The 15,671-nt window shown below is 39.4% G+C and overlaps 1 protein-coding gene across 4 annotated transcripts in view; it reads right to left on the bottom strand.

Moving 5' to 3' along the window:
- The window catches only part of LOC139782445 (receptor-type guanylate cyclase Gyc76C), a 59,663-nt gene that overhangs the window by 16,175 nt on the left and 27,817 nt on the right, over positions 1-15,671 (bottom strand). For 3 of the 4 annotated variants that reach the window (XM_071721476.1, XM_071721475.1, XM_071721477.1), the window contains one exon: positions 11,658-11,855. In XM_071721476.1, coding sequence (XP_071577577.1) covers positions 11,658-11,813 — 156 coding nt within the window. In that variant the 5' untranslated portion in view covers positions 11,814-11,855. Of the gene's footprint in view, positions 1-378; positions 472-11,657; positions 11,856-15,671 lie in introns of all 4 variants that reach the window. The other variant, XM_071721478.1, reaches the window with a different exon arrangement.

The raw sequence follows: 15,671 nt of genomic DNA on the forward strand, positions 1-15,671 counted from the left end.
ACAAAACAATAAAACTCGCGTCTTCTAATCCTCGCGTCTTCCAATAGTTGCATTGCACATGACAATAAAATTTAGAGTTTAGACGGACTCTGACAAGGAAAGGTACGGAAGTGTTTCTCTCCGATTTTGATGAGCTTTTAATATGTGAAATAAGTCAGACTGCCATTATAGGTCACTCAGTGTAAACGTGGCCATAGGGATGATTAGTTTTTTTAAATTTATAATCAATTAACTAGAAATCATATAGTTTCGTTTAAAAACTAAGGTGTTTATTGTAGACATTGGTATTCCTAGTATTTTTAAATATCCGATCGACGAATTTTTGTAAATAAATGAAAGTTATTCTAACTTTAAATAAACTATAATTAAAACATTTACCTTACTCCATCCAGTACCCTCTCCCACTGAATCGCGACTTCGGCGCATAATTTTTGCTTTTCACCTCGAAGCAATTGCACACACTGTAACTTCCTGAGAAAAAGATAATAACGTTCCAAGAAAACGTCGCGCAAGTTACGAGGCTGATACCTAGCTATAAATATATCGGACGAGTGTAAAAATAGACGAGTACGGTAAGGATTCGGAACAGGAACGCGTATCCTGGTGCGTGCAGTCGGATGCTCGTCAGAGCGGAGCGCTGTCTACCACCAGATCGAAATAGACCGATGACGCATTTATCTAACAGGTTCCCTCGTAATCGTTTGTTTGCCCTGTCCGATTTTTATTATTCTCGATACGGCGTGGCAGCGGCGGCGCGGCGCGGCGGCAGCGTGGTAGCGACGGCGCGCTCACTCGCTCGCCGCGCCGGTGCGCATAAATATTAATTGATCCTGTTTGTGCAATATTACGTTACACACGCCCGCCCATTTTTTTTCCACGCAATATAAATATACGCGCGTGACGGTGCGATGATGATGATGATGAAGCAAACGCGGGGTCTCGACCGCGCGCGAAACCAGTATTCTCACGCGCTGCGCTAGCTCGCTCGCTCGCTCATTCTTCCATTCCGTCGTTCTAAAAATAGCACATCCGCGCGCGCGAAAGCACGGCCAGTTTTCCGCTCGTAATGAATGGATTCCTTCGTCGCGGCACACAAAACATCGCCGATCCGCGAATTCACGTAGAAAATTTAGTGCTTCGACACAATTCGTTCCGACGGCAAATGAAATTTTTAGTTTTGAGATGTCAATTTTGCACTGTTCCATGGACACTTGTAATAGCACTTGTAACTTATAACAGCACTGTTCCATGGACAATATATGTACATTATAACGTGACGTTAATGATTAATGATTATAAATATTGATAAACAAACTAGAAATAAGACACGTCGAGTTACCGCTATTATTAGAAATCGCAGATATCAGAGGAATGTACAAACTCTAAAATTAGAAATGTTTTGACAAAATTAGAATTGTTTCGAGATATTGAGATCTAATAATAAATTTAATAACGACTATACTTCGCGAGAAAGCATCGCTCAAACGAGTTGGCGAACAATGACGAGGCAATATCCGATCGATGACATTTATATAAAATATTGCGGTCTGCGATAACATTTGAATGCATTGAAACATTAATGAGAATCAAAATCGTTTGTGAACAGTTATATGTTTCTGTTCCCCTGCAAAATATCCATTTTATTTCACTTTTGATTTTAATTATATTTATTTTATACTTATTTTGGTTTATTTAATTTACATTTTATTTAATTTTTACATTGTCGCGAGAGGTATCGGCATACCGGTTATCGGGATAATCGTCACCTCCGAATTTTTCGTTCGTTTCCCACGTTACTATTCCCAAGTAGCGCTTTCGCGACGTTCGAGGCGCGCGATGTTTTTTTTTCTAATCGCGCCTGTTAACCGAGATCGATATCTCCATCTTTTTGCGTCTATAAAGTAAGAAAATAACAGCGCGTTACGTCGTTTTTAGTGCATTCTTTGTATAATAATATAATATAAATCTGTGTAAAATACGACACGAAATTGCACGGTTTAAAGATGTTCCATCGATGACCTCGAAACCCACGTGACCTCGTGACCCGTTGTGACCTTTGCCAAACAGGAAACTGACGTAGATTCCGCAAAAGCAAAGTCGTTTGTCGTCGTCGTCGTCGCCGCCGTCTTGCGAGTTAGTTAATGTTGTTTGATGTTTTTCAAAATTATCGAGACCATCGAGATAGATACGATATTTTTAAACTATCCTACAGTGATAATTTGCCAAAGGTTAGGGGTTAAGTACGCGATACAGCAACTTAATTTACGAAAATGTAATAATCTGAAATAAACTGTGCGAGAATTTACGAAACACTTTCAACGATAATACAACTGAAATAAATTGCACGCGTGGGTATTAATATCGCGATTTATCCAGCGAAACGGTCTGCTGTATCACTGATTCTTCCGGCTAGCTTCGAAGCATAAGAAATAACGGAGACATAAAACAAAAAAATTTTGAATTGTCGAAATATCTACTCTTTTTTGCAAATTTTAACCCTCAGTTGCCTCACCAGGGTCTAAAAGACACTGCACGATGTTAAAACTTGTATCTTTTTTTAGTCAGTGCTACGTCAATTTGAAAAAAAGCAAATTTTTTCGCTTCTTCAGAAAAACAAGTTTTCTTTTTTTTTTAAATAACATTTACATTTTTTAATTTGGAATAATCTAACTTACACAGTCTTATAGATCTTTAAAAGATGTATCGATTAAAAAAAAAGACATCAAATTGATGCATTTGTCTTAAAGATACAAGCTGGAGAAGACGACAGGGGTCTCTCAGACCCTGGTGAGATAACAACGGGTAGTGAAAACGTAAGGTAACTGAGAGTTAATAGTAAATTTGCCGTAGATTACTGAAATAACGTCATTCACTCTGAATATTTCCGTAATTTTCATACAAATTAACATTAGCGCGGAGAAGTCGTAGAAGTTACCTACATGTAAGGATGACCTATATTATCGCGTACATTTGTACGGAAATTACGGAAATATTCGGAGTGAATGACGTTATTTAAGTAATCTACAACATTAAAATTTGCAAAAAAGAGTAGATATTCCGACAATTCGAAATTTTTTGGTTCTATGTCTATGTTCTATTAGTTCTTCGACCCGCTGTGACCGGGACGAACTCGGCCGACGACAAATTATAGCAATTGCGAGCTGTCTTGACTCGTTAAAATCGCACGCACTTCGCGCTGCAACTCCGAAAGGCGTCTCGAGTTGCTCTGAAGATTTCATGAAACAGACTGACATGACTCGGACGAGACATAATCAACTAATCAAGATCGTCCCGGTGAAATCAAGCTGCGCGCAAATCGTTGTACATGCTCGTTGCTTTACGAGGGTAGTTTGTGTATTTTCCTATATATAGCTGGTGCATTTTACTCAAAATATAATAAGAAAATAATCGTCTAATCATTTATCATTGCTAGCTATCGTCAAAAAATTGTTTTTCGTAGCACGTAACTTTGTGCAATAATTGCAATGATTTATAGTCAGACACACGTAAAGATCGATTTTGCAATGGACATTACGTAGATCGCGACTGAACAGTTATCTATTCCTGGAACGAGGCTACAGAATCGCTGTGAAAAGTATTTATCGGTCTCGCTTCCTTCGCTCGTTCGTAACAGAGAAAATATTCGAAACACTCACTGTAAAGAATAGCGTGCTTGGTCGATCACAAAACTCGGGATTTGTTTCTCACGCGAAAACCACTGAGAGGATTCGATGCGAAGTAATAAATTCGTAATGAAATTTCCGTCATGTTATCAGAATTATTCGTCAAGCAATACATAATTTTTCCTTTACGTAATTTAAGTTATAAGAATTACAAATTAGAAGTATTACCAAAGATACAGAATCTTTAATAGATTTATATCTTATAATATATATAGGAAATACTCTAAATAATAATAAGAAAATACTATAAATAAATAAAACTAGAGTTTTTTTTTCTTTAAGCGCTAAGCATTAAAATGATAGCTGCTAACTCGGTTCTGTTGAACCGAGGATTCCCGAGGTTTTTAACGTACACGTTACGAAGGAGTTGTGAGTGTTATTCTTGGCGAGAAATGTGACAGCTGGACTGATCTCATTATTGTAAACGCGGAAGCGATTATGACGACCAGGAATCCAGTTTAACCTTGCATCGGTTCTTCGAGAAACACGTCGGCACATTCGTGTTCTACCCAGCTATTCATTATAGTTTCGCCACAATAAAGTTGCCGATCGTGAAAAGGTGTGTTGATGAATCAGCCATTACGACATGTCACAAATTACGGCATTTTCCATTTTTGCTCGTATATATACTGCTCGACTTTGCGCGTTTTATCTGCACGATTTTCTACGCGACCACTTTCGAGAATATTTCTTATATTACAAGGAATGACTTTAATTTTAGGTATGTAAATATGTACCTAAATAGAGAGAGGTAAATGTAGACGCGAACATTATATCTCGATAACCAGAAGACGGTTTGTTCAAGAAATTTGTTTATCTGCGCCTGAAACCGGGTGCATTGTCATCACAAGAAATTTGTATTTTGTCATGTCGTGTTTGTTTTGATGTATCGAGTTTGTACATTTCTCTGATATAAAATGTCATTCTTTAAAAAAAATGTAAATTTTTTTCTTTAAGATATCAATAGTTTCGCGCGATTATTCAACATTGACAAATAAAAAACACATTAAAGCTTTTTGATGCAAATTAAGTTCCCACAGAGTGTTCATAATAGATAAAATTTTATATTTCGATGAATTTTAATATGATTTTATTATTTTTCTTCCTTGATCATGATGGAGATTCAAGCCTAAAGTTCTTAATATCCTTTTCTAAGTACTTAAAACTGGGAATTAAACAAAACAAAATGGAGACGAGAGATAACGTAAAAAGAAGGTAGAAGGCAATTATCGCGCGCTCGTCTCCAGACTCGTGCAATGACGACCGGTTTTCCATCTGGCGACGGTCGATTGTCGGCGCGATGATTTTCACTCGCGCGATTTTTCGTGCGTATCACGAAACTGTCGCGAAACGTACGATCCAATTAAGCGAACGGCACATTTCAGCGTATTGCTTGCTTGGCGTATCAACGGCTCGCGTGTAAGCAAATCAGCATTCTGCGGCTGTCTTGCTCCCAGTTTCCTCGCATCTCCCTTAACATCATGACATATTTAAAAGATAATAATACGACGAACAAATCCTATCAATTCCGCGAAACCGGTACTTTCATGCTTCGCTCATTTGTCCGTTATGTACCAACTGCTAGAGATAGTACTCGTTTCAATACCGCCGAAGGATACTGAACATACCTGGTCTCGCTCGCATCATTCAGAAAAATCTGTTAAATTGGTCAACATGCACGTTGTAATATCGTTATACAATTTTATCGGAACACGTAAAGCTGAATGTGTGCAGAAGCGCACCTTAACTCACGAGGAAAGAAATTTCTCCATCTTTGATTTTTGCCCCTGTCGTAATCGGATACGGATAAATTTATAAGATACAATATATGTGTTAACAGAAGATTAAAATATTTTATTAGATACAGATAAACACGGGATTCTTTATAAAGTTATGTATATTTGCAGGGTACAAAAGGACTCCCGCTCCTTTTACAATCACTATCTTTTAACCTGACCTTCCTATCACTCTCCTCTTTTCTTTCCATATATTTTCTGCGGCACGCCGCACCTCCTCTCCTTTTCTCCCGCTCGCCACCATCGCATCGCATCGCATCCTTTCCTACTTCACTCTTCGCAACCCTTTACAATACGCTTATTTCTATTCCTCTCTCTCTCTCTCTCTCTCTCTCTCTCTCTCTCTCTCTCTCTCTCTCTCTCTCTCTCTCTCCCCTCTCATCCTTTTCTCTCTTCACTCTCTGCTTCTGATACCATGAGTCTGTTCATTCGTTCATCCCTGCCTCTGTCCCCTTCCTCCATCCCTTCTTTCACTACCCCATCGTACCTTCATTCCGCTCGCCGCCATTGTATCGCATCCTTTCCTATTTCGCTCCTGGCAGCCATTACAATACGTTTATTTCCGTTCCTCTCTCTCTCTCTCTCTCTCTCATCCTTTTCTCTCTACACTCTCTCCCCTCTATGGGGCTGTCCGTCCATTCCACGCCCTTTCCTACATCCCTTCTTCCACTACCCCATCATTTCCAACAATCCCTCCCTTTTTTCTCGCCTGCAGTCGTTTCATGTATCCTTTTCCCTTTCTACATCGTTTCTTTCACTACCCCATATTCATTTACAACAACCCCTCCCTTCCTTCTCTCCTGCAGTCGTCTCATGTATCCTTCCTCCTTCCCGTCATCCCTGTGTATATCTTTATATGGACAAAATCTAAACTATCAAGCATAAATGAATTATGCAATAAACTTATTCCTTAAAAATTCATGAAATTGAACTACATAATATATATATCCAATAAATAACGCTTAAGCTCTCCAGATATAAAATCAATTTAATAAAATAAAGTCAAATAAAGAGTACACCGTCGGTGGTGACCGGCTACCTGAGTCATATGTAATAAGAATGCCCGTTTGACAAAACTATTGTTATCTACACTTCTAATTTATTTTATTTTATTTATGCGACACTGAAGAGGGTCTATCAAAGACCGAAACGTTTGTCATTTGTAAATACTGTTAAAAAAGCTCACGAAAACTAGACGCTTTACGACAAGTTGTTTTTTTTATCGTGATAAAAGCAAATGTCATAGTAAAATTATTACTATGCATTCTCCAAATACGCTATACAGCACTGCTCGCCAGTACGTTTTTCTTTAAAAAACTTATAATTTACACAATCAAACAAGGGAAAACGCCGTAATCGGTCAGGACTGGATCTTGCTTGTCCGAATAATATATATTAATTTTAGAGTGACTTTTTACGTACAATTCTTGGCCAAGGGCCAAAGTGAATTTGAACGCAGTTGATTTCCCTTTTCAACACCGTTTTTTGTCATCTGACAATAGAGTACTCTGCAGCCGAAAGAAATCCGTTTTGTAAAGGGGTTTATATTATCTCGTAATCGCTGTTTGACAGATTTACTGCCATAAAAGCTCTTTACTGCCTTTGAAACTAAATTGACCTGTTGCATTCAAATAACTAAACCCGGATAAAGTTACCATGACGTTGGCGGTTGTAAGAGAAAAAGATTTTCAAGTCATAATGCGTGACGCTTCACAGTAACGAAGATTGTTTAATGACCGGGAGCAATTAGGAGTATTTGTGATAAGTTGCCAAATGCCGTCGTACCGCTAATCGCGCTTCGTCGGACGCACGGATGGAGTTTGGTTTAGAAGCCAAAGAGCAATAGAATGTCGCGCCAGACTTACGAGACGAGAGCGAGAAGCTAATGAATCGGTGGCGGGACCAATCGTCGCTAGTCGTCCAGCACTCGAACGGTATTAAATGAGACGAGCGATTAAGAAGATTTAACGATCGTCGGAGCGCGATGCTGGAACAGATGTTGTGCCAACCTCGGTTGATTTTAAGTGGCGCTTAGTTTCTCCACACGCATATATCTATCACCGACGCTAATACAGCTCTGAGAAAAAATACCTCACGTATAAAAAAAAAAAAAAAAAAACGCGCGCGTTAGATAGATTCACTTTCATGCATTCCTTTTCATCCATTCCCTTTAAAACATTCCCTTTCATGCAGCAACATTGTTGATCGAATGAAGGTCAACACCTCCACCCTGTCATTTACCCCTGATGATGGCTATAATGCTCGTGAGTTTGGTCACATTTTATCACAAAGCCATTCTCGCTATTCCCTCCAACGCAGCAGCATTATATTGATCGAATGAAGAGCGAACATCTCCATTCTAACATGCGGCCCTGATGCTCGTATTGCTCGTGAGATGGTTACACTACTACTTTATTGCTTACTTAATGCTTCCCAATTCCCGATTTTCATCTGAATACAAGACATGTATTTACCACAATAAAACGACGATTGAAGATCAAAGGGAGATTCAATGGTCTGATAAAACAACCCTCCGCCCATCATGTATGTTCGTCCATCCCTCCCTCGAAAATAGCTTTTTCATCGACGAATGAGCCCCTGGGGTGAATTTTATTCCAGTATCAAAACATTAAAGCTATTACAATATACTACAATATGAAGGGTTCTATTTGAAATTCTTTAGTTGGTGCCCCCCTAGGACACTACAAAATTTCAAGTGAAATACACCATATTCTAGCATATCGTTTGAAAGAGCACAAAAAAAGAAAATTTTTGGCGCGAACTAGAGGTCGATACGTTAACGTATTGTTAAAGTTCGAAAAGGTCAATTTTTCACCATAAATAACTTCCGAACGGATGAACGTATCGACCTCTGATTTGCGCCAAAAATTTTCATTTTTTATGTTCTTTCAAACGATATATTACAATATACGAGGTTTCATTTAAGAAATTAAAGGTGACGTTCTCGTGACCTTGTTTCGTTTTCGATGGCCCACCTTGTATATGGAAAGTTTCACGAGAGAGAGACCCCGGTCTTTGATGAGACGACTCGTCGATATATAAATCCTTTCCGCGATTAACTCGAAGCCACCGGTTGAGTCGATCGAATTATGACACGCGAGAAGAGGCTCCAATCGCGACGCAAAGGACGTCCGCTCTTGGGGACGTGAGGGTCAAAAGAGAGCGCATAGGCATAAGGAGCTACCACTATGCTTACTTTCACCTAGTTTCACTCGTCGCCTACTGCAGAAATTTTTGTACGGATTCTTTTGATCGGGCAGGCCTTCTTCTCCGCGGCACGCATAGATTTCCTCGTGCGACGCGCTTTTTTCTTGCCGACGCATTCCGCCGTCCGGATGTTTGTCGCGCGTGTCTCCGCTTCCGGCGGATTATTTTCTCTCTTTTGCCGCCGCAACCGTCTAGATTCTTATGCTTCCGAGGATGGAATGCCAAAAGATATTTTTTAATTATCGAGCTTTCTTGTTCATTACTCACACGCGGAATTGTTACTTCAAATTTAAAAAATAAAAAATAGAAAATTCTTTCAGAAGTGGAAATGTCCTAAGGCCTAGGCCCAATATAAAATTCAGGACTTTAAATACATATACAAAATTAAAAGAAATGGAATGAGCTGTATGTAGAGCATATTTAAACAGCTCGACGCGACGCCGGTGCAACCAAACTAACCTAACCTAACATAACCATCTGTTAATCGCAGTACCGCGAGAAGCGATGACAATCCGCAAATTACACCGTTTATTCACACGATTACGGTAACGGCGTTGTGTCTCGTGGAGCTGTCGCATAAATGTATAGCCTCCGCTCGAAATCAAGTGACATCTCGATAACGACGCGAACGGCAAGAGTCTGCGAGATTGATGAGAAATTATCTCGCTCGGAGAACATGCGTTACGAGTCGTAAGTTCTGGTAAAACTGGGACGGTCCGTGATGATTCCCGGCGCGAAAGAAGCCGCATATTATTGAATCGACACAGCGCATTTGTATGAAAACTGCTGATTCCCCTGACCTTCGCGGTCTATTTATAGCGTAGTCTGCTGCGTGATGCACTCGTGCGGACGCTTACCTGGCCTGCGTTGCGTCGTGTCGCGTTGACATTGCTGCGATCTGACGCGGCTGGTCTTTTTCTTTATTCCCGCGAGTCTGTAGGATCGTGTCTCTTTCCGTAGCCGTTAAGCGGTCGGGAAACAAGGATGACGAAACAGCTGAACACGGAGGCGGCAGCCCACCTAACCGGGCGTCCGCGTCCGCGCATTTCTTCCAGAAGGAGAAGGACTGTCTCGGCCTAGGCTTCGGTATCGAGAGCTATTTTGTTACAAAATATCCGCAGTGGCCAGACTCTTATATAAGAAGCTAGTATATAAATAATATATATTGACTTTATTATATGTATATTATATAAAATTTATAAATTTAATTACGTGCGCGATTTATATTTTATTTCCGAACGTTTCTATCGTGAGGGCCATTCTACAATACGTCGCAAACAATGCGTTGCCAGTCGCGAACAATAGCAAACAATAGCGAACAATAACAATGTATTCTCTCCACGTAAATGCGCGGCTAATATGAGCTCGAGAAATACGAAAAATGACCGTCAACGACTGTCAACGACCGTCAACGACCTCTGAATAACACTTGTTAATAAACGCGGATACAATCAATACGCAAATTACGCTGCAAATTTAATGATGGAATGCGGGATAAATTTAATTACGACGGCTGCGAAATTAAGAATGCGAAGCATTTAATAACGGGAGGAACTTTTCATGACAAAATAACCTGGCCACGCGACGGTCAGATGACTCGCGTGGACATCTCTAATTGAAAATATTTATTTAACTATAATTTTACTTAATTTAAGTAAAAATATCTAATTCTAAATAAATATGTAATTATAAATATTTTTTTTTAGTGTACCACTTATAAGTAGAATATGTTTTATGGCCAATTCCAGATTAATTTGCGATAGAATTCGGGATATGTGTCAACAGGTACCGTTATGATTTTATTTAATTTGTTAAATTGTTGCGCATATAGCGCTTACCCCACCCCCCTTCTCCCGTATGAAAAAACACATTCTATTGAAGTTATTATATTGATTAAAACGTTTTTGCGGTATAACGCAAATTTTATGACATTTTATACAATTCCTTTGATGCTGAAAGTATATTTTAATGTTTGCATTTTTAACATTCATGCACTTTATGCATTTAAAAAAATTGAACATATCAATAGGATATATACGATAAAATAAACGCTAACGTATTTACTCGCATAAGTAAATTTGTGCAGTTTCAATTGTCAAGCATCGTTAAATCTGTTCAAGGGGTCAATCATGAATCTTTTCCCCTAGGGTGGAAACGTGAAAAATGAAAAATCTCTCTTTCTATTGATGTTAAATAGAAAGAGATAGTCATATAAAACTTTTCACTTTCCACGTTCCACATTAATACATGATTGACCCCCTGAAGTGTCGAGATTCTCGTTGGTTGATCGATATCTTCTTGACGCCGTATGTCAGAGGAAAATCCTCTAGTATCAAGCGGGAGCCGCTAAACAATAGAATATTTTTTTGGGGTGAAAGACTAGTGGACACGTCATTTCTGTCTCTTTCTCCCTCTTTCTCTTTCGTACCGGCAATATCGAATCGCGCGCGGCGCGAATAACCGCATTGCTCCGCCGTGATGTAGCACGCATATCGTACCAGCGTGCGTGCACGGCCCATAATTATGTTGTCACGCCGCGGGTGTTCAATTTGTCGGGCGCACTTTCGCCGCCCCTAACCACCTTCGTTAGGCACCGCCGCGCCGCGCCGCGCCGCTCTCTCGCGCCCCGCGCTGACCGTCTCCTTCGACTTCACTTTGTCAGAAGCCCTACAACCCCGCCGTTCTCACGCTGGCGAAAATCGTTTTCAGCCGGGATCTTCTCCCCTCGAGCCTGCACGAAATCACCGCGATAATGACGCGCCACGAGATTTCGTCTATTCATTTTGCTCCTCCCTCTCCTGTATATACAGCGTCACTAATATCGCGGGTTTCGCGTTATTAATAATCGCATCTACAATAGCTTTTAATTAACGGACGATGCTGATACGCGTCAGAATCGAGTTAGCATGCAGGAGTTTCGTTAAACTAATAAAAGCTTGAAATTACTTACATAACTAAGCATCGGTATGTTACGAGACTGAGAAACTATAGCCTCGACGTAGCAGGAGCCCTCGGGTCCAAAGAATGCCACAACCCCGTCGCAGATCATGTCGATCATTGCTCTTGTAGCTTCGACTGTCTCTCCTTTGGTATCGCTCCATCGCATTACCAGTCTCACATTCGGCAAGATTGTCGGATCTTTGTTAATCTGGAACATATTTGAGAGTTAAGGCCCGGGAACATAGAAAAATTATTAATTTTATGTTAATTTTTTTTCTACGCCGCGTGGATCGCCAGTAACCCACATATAGTATATTCATTATGTTAAATATAAATAGTATTCCATAGTAATTACAAAACTGAAACAATTATTATTATGAGGAAAAAGGTAATGTACGAAATGCAATGCGAAGCAAATTTATTAAACATTTATTTAACATTAACACTCAATGTTGAAATTTAATATGAAAATATTTATTAATAATCAAAAGGTCAAAATATCAACCAAATTGGAAAATCTAGTATATGGGTTATCGGTGACACACGATGGCACAGAACGTGTTAATTTCAAGAATCGTCTGTAAACATTTATATATAGAGTTAAACGCATTAGTTACGTATGCATTCGTATATTCATGATACAATAGTGTCTAATAACAAAATATTTGCATATTCGCAGATTTGCATATGTAACAAAATATTTGGGAAATTGCATCTCGAAATTGAGGCGAATTCTACGCCCCTCTTTATAATACATATAATGAAACCGTTTTGAAGCAATAAACTATGCATAACTTTCACGCGACAAAATTTATCGTAACCGATGAAGTTTATATATGTATGAATGAAGTTCGATCTGCGTTACAATAAATGCGCGAGAATCGCCTCTGATTCGCACGTGTTCGCCGTAATTCGTACAGCTCACTCGGTATATCCGGCTCGCGTCCACATCATGCGCTCGCGATGTCGTTATGCAAATCTGAATTCCAGCGAACAATAGTTTTCCGAGTAGAGTCACTTCGCCCGGCGAAGCCAATTTAAGTACATGCCTGGAAATTCGAGCTGAAATTATAACCGTCGGCGGCGGCACGGCCGTTGAAAAGTTCGCACGTGCAATAAATCCTTTTGCGGGCCGCCGTCGCGGTCGCATTGTGCACGTGTGTGGACGCGGGTATAAGTAGATCGCGATACACATGACGGCGTATGAAAGTTACCGATTATATCTAAATTGTGAATCGATTTGAAATTTGGCCCCGAACTTTGAAAGAGAATACACAATACGATATTAAATTTTCGTCAACTTCGTTACATTTTAACTAACTCTTTAAAACACCCTTAACGGAACTCTGTCAGCGGAGTTCAAATTGCGCGATTTCGCGAAGAAAGTATTCGGCCCATTCACGATGGAGACGCAGAGATATCTCCCCGATTGCACGAATGCAATCTCGAATTCTCGTACGGTTTTACGATACAATCTGAATGCGCTGTCACGATTGTTTATTATCGATTTACAAATCGTGAAGCAATTTACGTAGATAATATTTTCCAAGTGCGGCAAAATCTTTAAGAACTTTTTAAATATTTTCAAATTTATAAAAATCTAAAATCTTTAAAAAATACGAAACGATTTTACTAAGAATTAATTGGAAAGTTACCAGTTTGACATTTTAATTTTTTTATTTGATACTATTTGTCGGGCCAGGTTATTCCTATAGGATGTAAACGAGATGGCACGTAATAATTTACGCGATTCGTACCTAATAATTATATCAATGCCATAGATCGAGATTAGACATTCCGTAAGGTGCATTATAAAATTACACGCTATTATAAATTCATGGTTTTTCCTGTACAATTTATTACCGCTATATCCAAAGTGGGAAGATTGCCAGTAAGAAGGTTCGCGATATCTTGTAATTATCTTGTACGATAAATTTACACGTTCTAAAGCACACGCGTGCTTTGCGGAAATTTCTTAATAGAGAGAAAGAGGATGAACGATAGCATTAAACGCGTATAAGGCAAAAGAATCTGACGGCTTCATTATAGTCATTCGCACGAAAATTAAGTGTTTGCGAAAGGAATCACCGATGTAGAGTAATCAATTAGCTCACGTCAAACAAGGTGACACAGATTATTGAAATAAATAAACGATAGAACCATTAAAGAATAAATGAGCATAAGATATGTAGATACGTCGGTAAAATAAAATTTAATCCCATTGATCAAACAATTATTGCGGTATAACGTGATAAAAATTCCGTTAACGATAAAAGTGTATTGAATTTAGTTTTATACCCTTTATACTTCATGCACTTTTATAAATTAAATATATCAACGCGATACACGGTAGCGTTGCGTGAGTGAATTTGTGCAGTTTCAATTGTCAAAGCATCGTTCAAAACGGTTCGACAGAGGCGTCATAACACTCATAACAAGAAATCCTTTCGTTGGATATCTCGTGTTCAACGCAATAATCTATAAACGTCAATAATCTGATTTGTAGCGTGATTTGTCGATCGTATCCGCATTCGCGCGTTCACGATTGTCAATAACAAAACGTGTCACGCTGCAAACATTATAATATCCGGGAGGGATATGGCGCCTTTTTGAAACAGTTTAATGATGATATGTGAAACTGCATCTCGCTCAGGCAACGCTATCGTTTATCACGTGTCGCGTTGATGTATCTCATTTATAAAATAAATAAAGTCCAAACGTGTAAATATTAAATATCCTTCATTATCATCAACGAAATTTTGTCACGTCATACCGCAACATCATTGCCTATCATTGACATTGATATTCTTCATATTTCGAGTTTATAATACACGCGCGTAAATCCGTAAATATACGCGGAGAGAATACATTTGCGGTAGAATGAAACGACGAAATCTAATATTATTGAGTTTCTACTAGATTTCGTCGTTTCATCAATCCAAAGCGATATTTTCACACTGGCGCGCCTTATTATTTATTAATAGAGAAGGCGCGTGCAATTCACACATGCCGTATGCGTGTGTGTGTGTGTATTGGCCGCGCGCGAATGGATAATTATGAATGCGATTTGCGCGCTTATAGAGCCGCTCCCATTACGACGCGGCTCAGGCTCCCTCGTTTTGATTATGCGAGATAGCCAATTAACGCTCGTTCTATTTACTAATATATCGAACCGAGAGTCGAGCTAGTTTACGTCGTGGGAGTGTGTATGTACAGCGAGCGCGAATTCCACGATTTTTATTTACCGTTGTTTTTTTTTACCACGCGTGTCCGCGGGCGAAGCCTGGACGCAAGGCGGTGTGCTGTTGCACCTGCATCTGCATTGCACTTGCGATCGCGGTGAGCGAACCGAGCATTAAGCAAGACTTACATACGCTTGATCTGCGTCTCGCGTTTTATTCAGGATAAAAAGAATAGCTTGATGCTATAACGGTACGAGACATTTTAATTTCTTAAAAGGATGAACGGAATTCGAGGTTCTGTCGTAGTCATGTGTAAAATAGACCGTCGTATTGTCATCGTATAATATATATAAACAGCGCGTAATCGCGAACGTTTGTGAATCAAACTTTATTCTAGCGAACAGAGCCCGACATTGCGCGATCGCGATGCTTACTCTTGCGTGGCATATCGGAGGATATAAATAAACGGCCGCAAAGCTCGACTCGTTTCCTGCACCTTTCGACTCGCTGAAGGCGCGGGCATACATCGTCGTGAAGAGAGTCATTATGCGTTGCAACTGCACGCGATGTATCGAACTGTCGAAGGAGAAATTTTGTCGCGGTCCGCAACAACGAATATCGTTCCAATAAGTTAATTTTTTTCGTTTTTTAACTTTATTTCTAATAATTTTTGCTAATTAAAGCATTTCTATCATTACTAGAACATTATTTACAAAATGGCGGAAAGAAACGCCGAACAAATACGAAGAGTCAGGATAGATAAGTTAAATAAACACAAAAATGCTCATTTTGTCCTATATGTCGAGATACCAGTCTCCTTTAGTTAAAACTTATAAATCGTG

This window comes from Temnothorax nylanderi, unplaced genomic scaffold, assembly GCF_030848795.1.
Source record: "Temnothorax nylanderi isolate EJ_2023f unplaced genomic scaffold, tnyl_v1.0 TNYL_tig0413_pilon, whole genome shotgun sequence".
Classification (NCBI taxonomy): Eukaryota; Metazoa; Arthropoda; class Insecta; order Hymenoptera; family Formicidae; genus Temnothorax; species Temnothorax nylanderi.